At 48.2% G+C, this 17417-nt stretch overlaps 2 protein-coding genes across 4 annotated transcripts in view; one reads left to right on the forward strand and one right to left on the reverse strand.

Moving 5' to 3' along the window:
* The window catches only part of ATP6V0A4 (ATPase H+ transporting V0 subunit a4), a 28439-nt gene extending 25038 nt beyond the window's left edge, over window positions 1-3401 (reverse strand). Inside the window, exons 1-3 of one of the 2 annotated variants that reach the window (XM_063320342.1) lie at window positions 2891-3401; window positions 760-970; window positions 246-324 (exon numbers count right to left, since the gene is read on the reverse strand). In XM_063320342.1, coding sequence (XP_063176412.1) covers window positions 246-324; window positions 760-876 — 196 coding nt within the window. In that variant the 5' untranslated portion in view covers window positions 877-970; window positions 2891-3401. The remainder of the gene's footprint in view (window positions 1-245; window positions 325-759; window positions 971-2890) is intronic. The other variant, XM_063320333.1, reaches the window with a different exon arrangement.
* A 6081-nt stretch (window positions 3402-9482) lies between these two features.
* On the forward strand, window positions 9483-15109 carry TMEM213 (transmembrane protein 213). Of its 2 annotated transcripts, none has more exons than XM_063320376.1 (3): window positions 9483-9736; window positions 12448-12513; window positions 14145-15109. In XM_063320376.1, the coding sequence occupies exons 1-3, from the start codon at window positions 9655-9657 to the stop codon at window positions 14312-14314; spliced, it is 318 nt and encodes a 105-aa protein (XP_063176446.1). In that variant the 5' UTR covers window positions 9483-9654; the 3' UTR covers window positions 14315-15109. The 2 variants fall into 2 exon arrangements, with proteins under 2 accessions (XP_063176446.1, XP_063176438.1); XM_063320368.1 differs by having other exon boundaries at window positions 9496-9736; window positions 12445-12513.
* The last annotated feature ends 2308 nt before the right edge of the window (window positions 15110-17417 follow it).

Consider the following 17417-nt stretch of genomic DNA (forward strand, 5'->3'; position numbering starts at 1 on the left):
ATATAAGCTAATTAACCTCCTTTCAGTTCAGTTAACCATTTTCAAAACAGGAGCAACAATTTATTGCCCGTATGGGGCAAAGCAGTAATTAGCTGACGCATGCAAAACACTTCCAGGGGCTCAGATGAAAACATCACCATTTTGCCACTAATTCTGCTCCACAGTGTGAGAGCACTTAACAAAGAAATAAATCCCACACCACCAGTTGGCGGGAAGCCAATTGCATTTGACAAGCGTTTACTTACGCAGGATCCTCTCCAAGGATTCACACCTTCTCACTTCATTCACAAACTTTCTCTGGAAGCTGTTCACATTCACATTCAGCTAAAAAACAGGAGGGAAAACAAGCCTGGGGCTGGAGGCTGCATGCTGCCGTGCTCATTTTTAGCATCAGCAGAGAACGAACACCTTCGGTGCAAACGACTAACACCTATGCATCTTACAGACTCCTAGAGGCAGGGTAAGACTGTGGGTTTCCTTAGGGACAATGACATCGTGGCCTTTACCAGGTTCATTTCCACCCAGCCTTGCTGTGACAACATGGAGAGACCCTCCGCCCAGCACTAGATGGGGACTCGGGAACAGGTTGGGCCTCAGCATGGTGGCTGGCTTTCAGATCAGCTTTGGGGAAGTCCTGCTCTCTCCATGGGCTTTTTGACCACCCTGCAGGTGGACCTTCCCCAAGTGCTTTGGGGAAAGGACAAGAACACCCCAGGGCACGTCTCCCGCAGCTCAGCATGCCAGCTGGGCACTACTCACATCTCTGAACTGGACCAGACCCAGCTCCCCGAGCTCGGCCACGCAGCAGTAGGCAGCCTCCACCTGCAGGAAGAGCTGCATCAGGTTCATCTCCTCGCTCCGGAAGACTGAGGCCATTTTCCTGCCCTTCTCTGACCTGGGTGTCCGTGTGGGCCCTGGCGGCAGCAGCACAGTCTTCCTTGCCCAAGGAGGTGTCAGAAGGTTCCGAGCACTGTGGGAACATTGGGATCACTGAGTCAATGTGCTAGAAGCTAACCCAGCGCTGCCCATCATGTCCTTCAAAAGGGTTTCTTCACCTCCTAAAAGCTTCCTCAGACCCATGTGAGGTTGTATCCCACCAGCACAGTGATGGATGCTAAGGTATGTATGTGACACAGAGAAAAAGGGGAGCCACTGGGCCCCTAGGATGGATGATGAGCAAATACACTGCCCTGTCCTCTGCTGGGACAAAGATGCTTCAAACCCCTTATTTGGGTTTTGGATGCTGAGCCTGTGAAGGACTCCATTTCTCTTTGTCTTACACAACACAGAGAAGAAAAATCATTAATTTCACCTTGCAATTAAGTGGGTTAAAGAGGCATGACTGGTTTCTCTCACTGTCATTGGCAGTGTGAACACAACATTGCAAACACATCTGGAGTGTGTTATATGGGGATGGGGAGGACTATTTTATTTAAATCAAAGCAAACTTTCAGATTTAAAGGCATTTTCTCCCCATAAAGGAATGTTTTTGAAACCAGATATATGAAATATCATGCATTTCATAGAAGTTCCTTCTGTCTATATGCTGCTTATTATTTATGGTGAGTAACCTGAACATACAAATTGCCTTTAGTTGTTCTTGCAGAAACTTAACTGATCTGCATGCACAAACACAGTAATTAGTATTTCCCAGAGAAAAACATGCAAGTAGATACACTTCTTGAATGCATTTAATTTTGTAGCAAGCCTATAAGTAGCATAACAAAATCCCTTTATATCCTCACTTCTACTTGCTGAGCGGGATGGGAAGTCACTTGTCCTTAATCCTCTCTGTCCATGAAACTTGTCTTGCAACACTTTTTTTAAAATGTGGATTCTAATAATTTCCCTTGTAACATATGAAAGATTTATCTTAAATGTGAGAGAAATACTTTACAAGATATTAAATGTTTAACATGAGCACTGCAGTCACTTGTTTGTATTTGCTCAATTGTCTTGTGAGTTTTCCTTGTCTTACTCTCTACCCATTTAGTACCAATTCACTAAATGATTTAAGATGTTGAAAATACAATATATCATAACTAGTAGCTTGTTAAAATAAAACACACCATGTGCCAGCTCCAGTGGGCTGAGTAAGGACATAATCTTCCAGGTTGGTTGGACATTTTTCAGCAAACTATATTTTTCCCAGGAAGAAGACACAAAAACTGCAAAATCCCCCACTACCCATGCAAGAAAGTAAAAAAAAAATAAAAATCCCTAGCTCTGATTTTCTAAAAGTTCACAAGATTTTCTAAAAGTTTAAAAGATCATCAGAACGTCCCGTCTTAAATTCTTTAGCCTGAAAAGTGTGAAGAGAGTGTAATTTAAAGCATTTTTTTATTTCTAAACCTGCAGTTAACTTCCATTAAAAATGTTAAAACCTTAGAATTAAAAGAACAAAACTCAAATGAAATATTTGGAAATATCTTAGTTAAACTGCTTCAAACCATCCAAACCCAGGGTTCTACTTTTCCTCGGTAATCAGTCAGTGAAAAACACCCAAGGCTCGCTTTCATTGTGATTTGGAACAAGGAAAAAAAAAAAAAAGAAAAAAGAAAAACAAAAAGAGAAACCTCTTTCCAGCCAGGAAACCCTCCCCAGCCCCGCTGGGAGGAAAGCAGAGCGTTCTCCCTTCATCCATTCCTGCAGTTACAGGAGGCTTTGCCCAAAGGCACCTGCTGCCAGACGTGCCTCTATGAACACCCCTTCCCCCCCCCCCCCAAGTTTTTTGCTTTGGCAAAAGAGTAGTTAACTGCAAAACCGCCCGCGCCATCCCCGCTCGCTGTTTCCCAGCAGCATCGCACTGCGTTAAAATTTCACCAGGTTTCGGGTGGGATAAATCCCGGTGCCGTTAAGTTGCTCCGGAGAAGGTGTTACTGGGGTTTACCTCTCAGCCAGCGCTCTCTTTTCCAGCAGACCCTCTCCCCGGGATCAGGCCGAGCTCTCCCCTCGGCTGTCCGGCCGGGAATCCCGTCAGGCGATGGCAGCGGGGCTGTGCCTTGGCATGGCTGCGGGCACGGCGCCGGGCGAGGAGGGAGGCCACCGAAGCGTCCCAGCCAGCTTGTCCTGTCTCACACCGGGCACAGCAAAACCTTTTCTTTTAAGGTCAGAACCGGTCCGGACCAGAGAAGGGAAACCCTTTCTGTCCCGAAACAACCCCCCGATGGTTTGGACCCAGCGCTTTCTGGCTGGGTCACCACCTCGGCGTCAGGTCTGTGACAAGAAGCACACTTGTTGAGACTAATAACAGATGGGGCACACCGGCTCACGCCGCCCCGGTCACCCAAAAACGTGCAGGAACCTTTGAAACCTCCTGTACCCGGAGAGCTATAAACCCATAAAAACTCATTTGCAAGCCCTGGATGGAGGACCACTTGCCAGGGAGGTGGAAAACTTCTGTGCTGCTTCTCACTGGTTTTTCCTCACCGAAGGCAACCGGGGAAAGGACAGGGGAAACAATGGGAGATTAATGATTTTCCTGTAGCCGGGGAGGGGACGGGCAGAGCTCTACAGCAAAGAGAGGGCTGGGAGGGCAAGGGCTCACTCAGCAGCACTGCGCGAGCCTGGGGCAATGCAGAGACGCTTGATTCTCACCCCCTGAAATAACAAATGCTGGGGGCAAAAAAGTGGCTTTATAGACTTTCTCCCTCTTCGGCTGCTAAAGCAAGGGCTCCAGAGAGAAATTTGCCCCCTCCTAAAACCAATGGCTTAGCTCCCACTGAGGTCAGAGGAGGCAGGGTTTCAGCCTGGAAAATAATGCTGGCTGGGTTACTATTAAATCTAGCATCCATAGGAAGTTTTATCCCAAAAGAAGAGATAATAAAAATGCATGGCTATATGTAAATTTTAAAGTTCCCCCTAAAGAAATGCTTTCTCGGACCTGAGGTACCCAGTAGGGTATAACCTGTCCAAGGGAACAACGCTGGAAGGGGAGTAACAGCAGAGAGTTTCCCAGTGCAGAGTTTTTCCATTCAAAAGCAACCAAGACCGGCCTCACTTTCCAGGGAATGAAGCACTTCACTTATAAGGAAAGGCTGAGAGACCTGGGTCTGTTCAGCCGGGAGAAGAAAAGACTGAGAGGGGATCTCACCAATGCTTATAAATACCTAAAGGGCAGGTGTCGAGAGGATGATGCCTGGTATCTTTTCAGTGGTGCCAGCGACAGGACAAGGGGCAACGGGCACAAACTGGAACACAGGAAATTCCATCTCAATGCGAGGAGAAACTTCTTTACTTTGAGGGTGACAGAGCACTGAAACAGGCTGCCCAGAGGGGTTATAGAGTCCCCTTCTCTGTTGATATTCAAAACCCCTTTGGATGTGTTCCTGTGCAACCTGCTCTAGGTGAACCTGCTTTGGTAGGGAGGTTGGGCCAGATGATCTCCAGAGGTCCCTCCCATTCTGTGGTTTGCCATGTCAGCTAGTGCAAGAGGGCTCCCACCGCTTTCCAAAATCCAGCTGCCTCAAGCGTTGCAACCCAAAAGGGAGGTATTAAAAATTATAAGGCATTTCTGGCCGTGGGGCTCCCTGGCCTCCCACCCGCTCAGGCTGCTCCGTGCTCCTCACGCACCAGCACCAGCCATGGGCCAGCTCTGCTTTCTCCATTGGCGCTACCAAGGAAAGAGAGCAAAGGCGGATGAAATTCAGCCCTTTCTGTTGGGAAACGGGAACTCCTCTCGGTAAGGCAGAAGTGAAGTCTTTGCCATCGGCTGCCCGTCACGCACAAAAGCAGCGCAACCCCCCCACAGGGCTGAGAAGAAGCTGGTGTGGGAAAGGAAAGGCATCGCCTCCCAGCCCGTGCCAGAATGCTAAATAACAGGAGTCATCATTCGGTTCTCCACCAAGGTATATTGACACAACAAACCAAAACGGCTTCTCAGGCTACTCCCCCCATCCCTGAATCTGCCTCTTCCCCCCCAGCAAAGCTGCTGGGTTCATTCGATGATACCAGGATTTGCTTCTGGTTTGCACCTATGCTGCTCTTACTCAGCCCCACGGCTACACTCAGCAACTCCTCTACGAGCTGTCGGGGGGAGAGGGAGCAGAATGGGTCCCCAACGCACACTTCATCACCAAAGCAAGCCGTGCTGTGCCGGCCACCCCATTCTATTAGCCGAGGAGCGAGCAAACACAGGGATAAAGCCATCTCTCTTGCCCTTCCCCCCCAGCCTTTCCAGGCAGAGGAGAGAAGCAGACAGCATATCCTATTTCATGCCTCTGGCATGTGGAAGTAAGAACGTTATTTTGTAATAATCTTATTACTAAAGACCAGATGATGATGGCTGATGATGAGGCGCCGTTGGGAAGAGCCCCGTCAGTGGGCTCATTGTCGGCCCTGGCAGCTCTGCCCGGGTGAGCTGAAGGCAGCCCTTGGCAGGCAGCCCCGCACCCCCCGGCCGGCTGGTCTCAGAGTCCCTCGCCAGGGTCTCTGGAGGGACAGCGTGGGGTCACAGCAGGGCCACAGGCTCAACATTTGTCTAATAGCAACCCCACCCTGGACTGGAAAGCACAAAGGGCATGGCTGTGGAGATATCGGAAATGCTCGAGCTGCTTTCCTCTGCGCAACAGAAAGCAGATCCCCTCTCCCCTTCTTTCATTTAAAGAGTAAAGCCTTTGTGGTTTTGATTTTTTCCCTCCATTTGCCTAGTTTTAAAAATCAAATCCCCTGATCACAGGTAGCTTTATCTTAGATGGATGGTTTTCACATCAATGAAGATACCAAACAAAATGGGCCCCTCCCCTGTGGGCATATTATTGGCATGAGGCTTAAGGTTTTGAGCTTTCTAAAGCCATTTTGAGGGATTTATAAAGGCCCTTAAGCTTTTTTTTTTGAGCTTTACAAAGGCCACCTGGGAGGGAGCTCACCTTGCAATACAAAGACAGACCTGCCCTCCCAAGAGGCACTTCTTCTAGAGCTGCAGTTGGAGACTTTGCTACCTACCAAGCAAGTGTAGGAGATGATAGGTCTGCTCCTGTGGTCTCACCCATAGCACAGACCACCCAGCATCCTCCTTGTGTTTAGGACCACAACCTCAAAGGCTGCACAGGGCCCTTGGGAATAGCAACTGGGAATCGTCAACCAATCGCCAACTTAGAGCGCAGGGAGATCTCAAACATGCAACCCCTCCAGCTGGGCTGTCATCGCTTTCAGCAGCATGGGGAAGTTACATGCAGCTGTAGGTGGCTCTGGGACCAACGTCTCAGCCATAATCACTCCACCCTTAGCTCCAGCGTGCAGGAGGTTTTGCGGGGCTGCACGTGATGTTAACGCCTGAGCTCTCTTTCACCAAAGCTCCCTCCTGTTGTGGCAGCTAAGCAGAGGAGCGCCTCAGGTATGCTGGAACCAGAGTAGGGGTGTAGGTCAACAGACCTCAAGTGCCATACGGAAAAAAGGGATTTGCCCTCTTATCACTCATATGCCCGGAGATGACGTACCTGCTCTGCTGTGCTCTCATGGGTTGTGTGTTTTGCCCTGAGTTAAATACTGTGCTACTGCTCAATTACCATCCTGCCGGTCGCTGCCGGCACAGAACAGGATTGCAGCAGCAATTGGCTTTCATTTGGAATTAAAAATATAAACGTGTTGCCTTTGTAAACAGAAAACGTGTGTGTATATATAGACTGAGTGAGTGTGTATGTGTGTGATAAAGGCAATAACTTTCTGAGAGCCACACCTGGTGGTGATGCGTCAAGGGTAATACCTTGGTCATCAGAGAACTTTAGCTGTGAAGCTCTCTCTGTGGCACACAACGTACCGAACGGTAGGTACTGCCTCCTTCATCATCACCAGGAAAAGCTGACCAGCCGCCCTACACACTGTGGAAGAGTCTCCACGGAGCAGGGTGGGGAAATACCTAATTTTAGAGTAAACGGAGTCCTGCCTTGGGAGCTGCATGGAAACGGGAGCTGGAGGAAAGGAAGCCCCCATCTCGGTGGGTGCTGCGGTCATGGCTCAGGTGGTGGGGCAGCCCCTGGAGACAGGCGCTCACGCGACGTGCAGAAACCAGGATGGGGGAAAGGTTTGGAGAGTCTTATCGCTCTTCGGGCAGTCGCAGCACTGAAATACGAAGAAATGAAACAAATCCAAATCTACGTCAGGAGATGATTTTATAGGGCTCCCATTGTGTCTGAACTTATCAAGCAAAGCCTTCATTTCCAATCCGATCCAAAAATCACTGAAGCCAAACGCAGCCTTCAGGAGACTTTGGAGCGGGCCCTTTCTGAACCACGGAGGGAACACATTTTGGAAAGGAAAAGACATACATTACGTTAATTGTGCAAAACATTTTCAGCAGCCCTTAGAAATGGGCACATTTACCTGGAAGCTGACAAAGAGCGTTTAGGAACCAGTTAAAATTCAAAAGACATCTCATTACAAATTGAATCATTCATGCAGTAGCAGAGCAGTTTTGTCTTTTCATTTCCCCTCAAACATTTTTTGTGCTGCACAGAACACTTTTGTACTCATTATTTTTGCAAAATTAATGGCCAGGTCAACTTTCAGCAGGAATCAGGGGTGAGAAATTCAGGAGGGACAGGTGACGCCGGAATAAAGTGGAGGGCCTTTCCCCAGAAAAAAAGTTGAGTTTTAGTTTTTATGTAAGAGAGCGCTCAGATAAAAACACAAATTAAAGACAACTAGCGCAAAAGGAGTTAGATACTGAAATGAGGCAGAGATGAAGATTATCCTATAGGCTGATTTCAAGCAACTCTGAGCAGTTAGGACTTTTTTTACAGTATGTCTCCTGTTGTGACTCATGTTTACCAAGGGCAAGAGCGATGGCCGCTGGGGTCACACCCCCAGCCCGGCTGCCACCGAGCACGACTCACCTTGTGCCACCCCTCGTGTGGCTGCCAAACAGTGGGGCCTCAGCAGCAGGAGGTGGCTGTCGCAGACCGGCCGGCACAGCCCGAACTCCGCCAGCTCTGGCAACGTGTTGACATGAAAACAGGGAGATGAGGCGGGTAAATCCTTCTGTTTCACCTGGTCTGCCTTCATCTACAGCTTGGTGTGACCTTTCTCCAGGGGAAACCTCCGGCTGCCCATGTCCTCCTGCATGGTGGAAATACTCGCAGCTGGAGGGGAACGGAGTGTTTTCGGTGGCGGGGCGTGGACAGCGGGGACAACAAGCGGCTTCACCCCACAGAATCACTAGGCAGAGCTAAGCCTGTGTGGGTTTTGCTCTCAAGCTTTCTCTTAAACAAAGGGAGACCGAACCAACCTCACATCTTTGCACAGCAGCACCCTGCTCCCCGCAGTTCCCGTGGGAAGTCTATTACGCTCGGTGGGTTTCATCAGCGTGAAGGGGAAAAAAAGAGAAAATTTTTAGAGATAGTACCCATCCCACTAGGATTGCTGCTCCAGGCACCTTCCTCCTGGTCTCCCATGGGATGGCTGCACATCCCGAACAGGCCCCAGACAGCTTCGTTCTCACACAAACACCCAAAGCCATGAGTGATTGCCACTGAAGAGCACCAGCAACCTGCTCCCTGATGAGTCTACCTCTCCCACTGCCTTTCTGCCCAATTCAATGCCCGAAGTTTTCTCTAACGAGGACATCGTGGTGGGTCAAAGATAGGAGGAAGAAGAGCCAAAAGCCTGGGGAACAGCAGCAACGTGCAGCGCTCATCAGACCAGGACACTACCACCAGCACTTCAACAGTGTGGCTTTTCCAGCCAGGATTGTAGAAAAAAAGCCTTGCCATCCAGATAATATTGTTTTGCCAGCAACCCTCCTGGTCTGCAGATAGAGCTGTGCTGGTGGGAGAGAGCAGCTCTTGGCTTTGCCTGTGCCATGGAGGAGGTGGCTTAACTACAAGAGGAGAAAAAAAAAAAAAAAGTTCTTTCAGCACCATATTGCACATGGGTGATGGAGGCAGTGACACAACTGTGCTCACGGGGCGAGAACGGCAGCAGCTTCTCCTGTGGAGAGACCCCAGGCTTGAACTGACCCCAACCCATAATCCAACACAGGTCCTTAAGGAAAGGCCAGTGTTACTGTGTAATAGCTGTTGGTAGCCTGCACGAAGCAACTGGTTTCATCCCATTTCTCGATGGAAACATGTCCATAGCCCATGTTAACCCAATAGACACTGTATCAGGGTGACCAAAGACTGGGGTTTTTTTAGGCTTCCACAGAGCCTTTCCAAAAATTTACGACTGCTGGTCAGCTTTTCTGGGGGGGAAGGTTCAAACAACATGCAAAATCAAAGCCAAACAGGGAGACAAATTCTCTACCCTGACCCTCTGCTTCTTTCCAAGTCTATTTGACCATCTTCGCAGACCAGAAGGACGCTCAGAACACAGAAGCTGCCTGGGACCCTGTGGGTAAGGGCTGGCTCCGGAGGCCTTTCCTCCCTCTGGCTGCATCAGATCCTGGGGAGAAACCTTCAGGCTTGACCTTCAGGGGCTCTTCACCCGCCTCAGCGCTGGTATCCACCTCCTGCTGGAGCTGTTTCGGTGAGAGCCCTTCTGTTACCTCACGCTGTTGTGGCAGGAAAGTTCAAGGTGTCCTGGCAGCAGGAAGCTCCTTTGCTCCACCCTCTGCCCTGCGCACCGGCTCTCTGAGCTTATCGAGGACTTGCTGGAACAGAACTGTGCCGGCAACCTGAGCCGCCGTGCGGCAGCTCGGGTGGGAGCTGGACCCCCAACATGAAGCACTTCTCTGGCAAGCCCTGGGCAGCTTTCGCTCTGGTCTTCTTCGCCAGCGCGCTCCGGTATTCCTGCTCTGAAGGTATTTCTCTTCTCTTATGCTCCAGTTTCTATACTCTGCCCTTTTCCCCCCACTCCTCTCAATACCTAAATATATCGCCCACTGACAGTAATTTGTTCTTCAAAAACAAGGTGGGCTCCCTCGTCTCATCTAAAAGGCGCAAAGAGCTGGAATTGATTAATGCTAATGAGAATTACTTGGCGTGATTGATCACAGCATCTTTCCGAAGAGATGTGCTTTTGCCGGCTATTTACAGATCCACTGTAAATGTGACTGAGCTGCAGGTTGCTCCGCTGAATGGCAAGGAGATAGGGTACCACAGTTACCTGGTCTTCCCATGTTTGCTGAGGCAAGGGACCATTTGAAATGCCACCCAAGAGGCTCACTGTAGTCCGGTTTAGCTCTTATTAGGTGCTTTTTGCAGGAAATCTGGCTTTGGTGCGCCCTTAATTGTAAAAGCTGCCTAAAACCAAAATGTAAACGAGACCTGTGGGCTGCTCCTTTCCCATCAGACTGCTGCCTGCATTTGTATATCAGCGCTAGTTGAGACCTGCCAGATGTTTAAAGATGGGTTAGCTTTGACAGCCTGTCCTTTGGGCTGCAAAGTCTATAAACACAAACCAGCACTCTGTATTCTGCAGCACTTTCTTCCAGAGATCATACGCAGTTTTTAATGATTTTTCCTAATGCTCCTGTGAGGTACTTATTAACTGAGAAAATAAATTATGGGCTTGGCCAAGGTCATTCAGCAAATCCTAGCAGAGTAAGAGAGAGGAATGGGGAGTAGTCAGAGCCTCCCCTGGAGCAGGCTGCCCAGGGAACCCGCACCCAGCATGGCATCAGCCATAAGGAAAGATCTGGTCTTGCTGACAGTTGGTCAGCTCAAGCCCCAAAGCTGGGCAACAGCAGGTGACCCCGAGGGGACACCTCCTGCACAAAAACCTCAATTTATTTGCTGGTAAATTGCTTAGAAAATACCAAAACTCAAAGCAAAGGTTTGCTCAAAGGTCTTGTTCTGTTTTGTTTTCCTGAGCTGAAACTAAACCTGAGCCATTATTTTGAAGTGCGCCACGAAGATGATGAGAGGGCTGGAGCACCTCTCCTGTGAGGACAGGCTGAGAGAGTTGGGGTTGTTCAGCCCGGAGAAGAGAAGGTTCCAGGGAGACCTTATAGCGGCCCTCCAGTACCTGAGGAGGGCCTACAGGAAGCATGGGAAGGGACTCTTTATCAGGGAGTGTAATGATAGGACAAGGGGTCATGGCTTCAAACTGAAAAAGGGTAGACTTAGATTGGATATCAGAAAGAAATTCTTTACTGTGAGGGTGGTGAGACACTGGAACAGGTTGCCCAGAGAAGCTGTGGATGCCCCATCCCTGGAATCGTTCAAGGCCAGGCTGGATGGGGCTTTGAGCAGCCTGGTTTAGTGGGAGGTGTCCCTGCCCATGGCAGGGGCGTTGGAACTTTAAGGTCCCTTCCAACCCAAACCATGCTATGATTCTATGATTCTGTAAGTGTTCAGCAAAATCAAGCTGGAACTGACCTTCTCTTTCTCTCACACTCCAAACTATCAGCTCTGAGTGATGGTTTGACAGGAAACACTTTTCTCACAGCCTCTGCCTGGTCTGCAGACCACAGCATGTTGGAGCCCCTCCATCTGCATGCAGCCGGAGCCCTTACTCCCATAGCCTCTCCAAGCTGGTTTTTATGTATCTCTGCAGGGGACCATTTCAGCATGGGATACTTCATCTGGCTGAACTTGAACTGTACTGCTCATAGCAGCACAGGAGGAGATATTTCTTTGACTCCCTTCCTTCTGCAGCAGGCGACAGGCTGGTGTTAATGCACAGGGACCACGGCAGCCTTGTGCTTTTCCCAGGCAGGTGCCCTGCAGCTGCCCTCGCATCTGATCCTGCGGTGCTGCAAGGTGCATGCTGAAGCTGAGGGGCAAGGAGGGTATTAGGAGGTCTATGGAGGGTTTGGCCTGTGATACCACGCACAGGTTTGGAGGCCTGAAGGCCAGTCACAGCGCTGTGCCAGAGTGCATGTGTGCTCTGATTACGGGTAGGAAGCAGGACAAAGAGCCAAAACCTTCATCGAAGCCCCTGTCCCCCTGCCACACGTATCACTGTGTGTTGGATTTACCAATCCAAGCTGGTTAATGGGTTTCAGACACAGCTGCACCTGAACTGCAGCAAAGCCAAAGTTTCCCCCTGAGGCTGCGGTGGATCTGCTGAGGCTCTGCACTGATGGGCTCAGCCCTCGGCTCGGCCAGGCTGCCTTCACACCCCACAGAGCCACCGGGAATTTTCTAAGGGCAAAAGGAGGTAGATGTACAACTCGCTGGCCATGGATCGTGCTGTGCCACTGAATGCTCTCTCTCATTTCAGTCCTTCCTCGTTCTGCCCACGTAGCTTGGGAAAGGACAGTGGTTAATTTGAGCTCTGAGCGAATGGCTCACACTGGAGTCATACGCAGGTAGAGGCAGAGTGATCCAACTGCTCCTTACGGCTGGCGTTACAGCAGGTCTCTCTAGAGCCTGTGTTGACAGTGGTGGGGTCAGGAAGCATACCCTGATGCAGAAAAGTTTAGGGGCAGGAACTTATTTTCTCTGAGTTGTTTCCATCCTACAGACCTCTGCGAGGCCAATGGCTTTCAGTTTTTCATGCTTGATGCACAGCATTGCTTTTCTAATTCAACTTACCTTTTCTCCTGTGCTTTCCTTCTGGCAGCAGCTGAAGATGTCTCCAATGTTTCAACAAGCTCCATGCTCACAACTGAGTACGAACCACCATGTCTTAGTAAGTTTTCGTAAATCATTACTATCATGATAAAGCCAGGTGATGAGTCTGCACGGGTGACTGAGAGGCTGTCCTAGAAAAGGATTTATCTGTTGTCAAGGCTTCCATTGTGGGTGAAACTCTAGGATGCATTTCTAGTATTCCTCCACTGGCATGCCCTGTGCATCTTAGGTACCTTCAGGTGGAGTCATATCTTTAACAGACTAAGCATATAGCTAATTCAATATGCATGTCCTAAAGCTCCCTGCCAGACTGACTGCCTGCAGGCACAATGTGGACTCCCAAGAACACCTCTTTCCCTCCACCCACTTCCCCAGACAGCCAGTCCCAGGCAACCTGAGATCCCACCAGCCCTCCCATAGTCATCCTCCATCCCAAACATCCAACATCCCCACAGTTCTGCACTTCCCAAGATATAGTACGTGTACCAATAGCGGTACACTACTTCAAAGCATGACAGGGGACAAGCATCCCTCCCCCTTCCCTAAGCACATACACAACATCTCTCTTTGGTTGTGGGAAGAGCTGCTCTCCACAGCGCGGGACAATTCTACTGTGTGCACTGAAGGCCAATGCACAGGAACGTGGTCCTGCCCGACACACGTGAATGAGAGTAGCTGAGCAGGAACTGCACTTGCCTTTTCCCTGGAATGGTGCGAGAGGCTGGCTGCCCTGCACCAAGCTCAGGAGGCATCCACTTTTCACAGCTGACAAGCTTCGTGCACGTCAACGTGCAATGGATGTAGCTGCAAGGTGGTTCTAGCTGCCTCAGCTCTCCTGGGTGCTGGGGCTTCACGCTCAGCTTCTATCCCAGCCCAAGGGGTTGAGATACTACGGTCCTTCAGGCTCCCTTTGATATTTCCACGTTACCACTCAGGGTGCAGACACAGAGCTAGGTCACTTCACTGTGCCCTTGTGATGGAAAAAGTACAGCAGATGCTTTAAATAACAACATAAATTAAACAACTAATGACATGTTCCTTAACTGACTTTAGGAAATTGGACTGATTTAAACAAAAAAAAAAAAAGATGCAAAAGGTGCAAGAAAAAAACCCCACACATGGAATTGTTAAAAATTATTTAATTTTTAAACATGTAAAACAGGGATCCTCCAATAGTGGTGTGTTTTGCAGTTGTTACGCACAAGTCACAGTTAACAGCCCAGCAAAGAGCAGCCACTGCTGCTATTGCCAGCAGAGGTACCGGGTACCTAAACTATTGGACATCCTGCTGAAGGTGTCTCTGCTAGACACCCTCTTACTCTCTTACATGAAGCTTTCTTTACCCCGGTTTATTTTAAATTTTAACTAGCTGCTTCTATCATAACTCCATTCCCGAAACTGACTGAGAAGATGCTACGTAGGTGTTTTAAAAGATTTGCATAGTGGTGGGCACAGTGGTTAAGAGGAGCAGCTCAGGTGTTTGGCCAGACAGGCATCACCGAGTCTTGAAGACATAGAGATGAAGATGGATATTGTCATCCCCCAGGTTAAGAGCCAGGCTTAGGAGAAAGATGCCAAGGCAGCCTGACAGGCCACAGGGCAGACAGTGAAGTCTCATCTGCCCTCTGGCAAAGGAAATCTGTTACATACTTGGCCTCCCATCAACTCATTTCATTTCTTCACCACCAGACGTGAACTTCTGCCCACAAGCGGCCATGTGCTGCCCGACGGCTATGGACGATTATGGATGGATTGCAGCGGCCGTCGGCTGGAGCCTCTGGTTTCTGACCCTCATCCTACTCTGTGTGGACAAGATCATGAAACTCCGGCCTGACGAGCCCAAATATTTGGTGGCCTGAAGCAGGGCAGGTCAGCAAGCAGCAGCAGGACCCAGGAGCAGTGAGGTGCAGCCTGACAGAGCATTTCAATCACTTCCTAAGAAACAAAAAAGAAAGGGAACGTACCTTCAGCCAAAAAAGGCCAGGTTTAAGTGGGGCACTTGCTGGGGCTTCATCCTCCATGGCACATAAAGAGCTGCCAGGCAAGGTGTGGAGCAAGCAAGTCCCTGCCAGCCACCATGTATGACGTCCCACAGCGCACAGAAATCCTTGTCCCTGACCCCATTTCATGCTCGCTGTGAGTGCACCAGCAGCCATGAGACGCTGAAGGACCAGTTACCAGTCTAGAGCATATTGCCTTAAGAAGCACAGTACAAAACCTTTGACTTTGAAACAGAGAGTGGGCAAATAAAGCTATTTTCTGGAGGATCGGTGTTACCAGATCCATCACTAAGCCACGGGCCAGGTTACATCAGTACCTCAGGTGTAACTCATTGATTACACTCCATCCTTCCCACTCGCTAACCTGCGGTATTTTAAAGTCTATTAACTGACACCAGTGCAAACTCTGTTACGGAAACCTAAAGATCGTTTGGGCCGGTTTGAAATTAAAACTACTTTTTTTCAGTGCAGTCTACACGTGAACCGTTTTGTGGGAACTGAACGTTGGTTGTACTCATTCAGCTTGTACCTGCCCACGTAACTAAACCAAGCTGAACCACGGCAAGCGGGATTAAACCAGCACATCCAATTCACGCACAAAACTGCTCCTATTTATGCAAGATGATAATAAACGCTCTTACTGATGGAAAGATTCTCACTGACTGGTTTATATTGATAAAGCTTATATTGGCAAGGGATCACCCAACCCAAATAGTTAGAAACATGATTCTGACAAGAAACATTCAGGCAGGAGGGTGTGTCTCACTGCAGTCAAACGGTCTGGTTTGGGGCAGTTGCACCAGTTTGATTTCTACCCATTATTAAAACAATAAATCAGTGTTAAACCCATCTAGACATACACAGGATTAGCAAACCTGCTAGAGACCAACTGAAATGAAACATAAAAAGTTACTCTTCAACCACAGAAAGCTCTATCGGAGATTCGTCTCTATTAAACTTCATTAAAGCCTCCCTTCAGCTTATCAATGCATAACTTTCCTGGTTAGAAAAGATACAAATCAGTTTAAGACTCTTCAAAATGGATTCTGGCACAAGTAGACACTTGGATCAGGACAATGCTGTGCCATTTCAGAGCGATGGGCAGTCGCCCCTCATCAACTCTTCGCCATCAACAGGAACAGGCACAAGTTAGACACTGAGGAAAAGACATCCTTCCCTACCATTAGGATCACTTAACACAAAAAAATCTTCCGGAGCTAAATGCTGAGCAGAGATGCTAGCTTCAGGTGAGAAAGTTTTGAAAGGGAAGGGCTTAATTCTTTTGTGGCTTTTTTTTTTTTTCTACTGTGCGTGTTTTGTTTGGTTGTTTATTTTGTGTTTTTTTTTTTTTTCTTTTTACATGTGCCACACTACTAGTAGTAAACAATCGCAAAATATTGCTCAAGAAAGAAATAAATCTCACCGTTTCAACACACAACCATTAAAACAAAATTCTCACATGACAAATCTCTGTGTTGGACCATTCAACTACTTCTTTCCACAAAAGAAAACAAAACCAAAACCCAAAAAACTCTTATATGTACAGAACTTATAGAAAGAAAGGACCCTACATCTTATTGTTGGTGCTGACTGAAAGAACAGTGATATACTGACATACTGTTAATAACCACTGCAATCACTGACAGACAACATATCTTGTAGCTACATACATTATTTTTTCCCTGATTTATTAGTTTTAATAGTGGGAAATGTGCATTGGCCCGAAAGCAACGCGATACATACTGTGAAAAAATCTCCACGTATTGCCTTAGCGTCCACCTTCCGCAGACCTCTTCCTACAGCTCTCCAGCCTTATGGAGATTGTTCTCCTGGTTGAGAAGACAGAAGCGGCTGTGGCGCTGGTTTTCATCTTTGAGGGGAAAGGTTTCATAGCTTTCGCATTTCCTTGGCTAAGGCTATGAGTGCATGGATACAGCCAGCCACGGAACTAAATCTGTTCCAGTCTGAAGAGTCGTAAGCACGTGACAAGCTCTAGATGTCCTATAGCCCAGCGCTACACCTGCAAACTAACCTCATAACAACGGGGCAATTCTGGGGGGCTTCCTAAAGCCTGCCTTTAAAAGCACAGCTTGTTTGTTTTTCACACTCTCCAAAATAGTCTGCTTGTGTGTAGCTACCTTCAAAGAATGTAGTAGACTTAGCTCAAGTTTTGTTTCTCGCAGATTCTGTTGAGGATTCCCAGCTCAACCAAACTGCGGAAAAAAAAAGGAAAAAAAACAACCATAGTTTTTCATATGATGTAATGCCCCCAAAATTTTGTATACCAATGTTCAAGGGTTAACACCCAAGTCTCAACAAAATCAGGTATATAAATGGAATACCTTACAGATAATTTCTGCTGTTAAATGTATACTTTTTCTAGACCAGTGGCCTGTAAACCACTGATCTAATATAACAGTTTTGTTTCCTTAGTGCATCACCTGCTTTGACATTTGACATTGCCAGGTTTGATCTGTAGCCTCTTCAAGTCATTTGACTTCCTATGAAGCGGTTTGGGTCACTTAGAAAAACGTAGTCCTGTAACGAATTTCATGAACATACTCCTACTCCCAGTGCCTGTTGGGATCCCTAAACAAAGTGACAGTATCCCGAAAGCTCAAAGGCTACCAACTTAAACATCTTACCTGTTCCCATGCAATATAGTACAAACCAATAAAATATTATTTTAAAGAGACTCTCTGAGTTACACACTATGATTGTACTGATCCTAGTCATGGCAGGCAATCAGAAGTACAACCATAGAATCATAGAATGGTTTGGGTTGGAAGGGACCTTTAAAGATCATCTGGTCCAACCCTCCTTCAATGAGCAGGGACATCTTCAACTACATCAGGCTGCTCAGAGCCCCGTCCAACCTGTTCTTGAATGTTTCCAGGGATGGGGCATCTACCACCTCCCTGGGCAACCTGTTCCCGGTGTTTCACCACCTTCATTGTAAAAA

The sequence above is a fragment of the Chroicocephalus ridibundus genome, chromosome 1 (assembly GCF_963924245.1).
Source record: "Chroicocephalus ridibundus chromosome 1, bChrRid1.1, whole genome shotgun sequence".
NCBI lineage: Eukaryota > Metazoa > Chordata > Aves > Charadriiformes > Laridae > Chroicocephalus > Chroicocephalus ridibundus.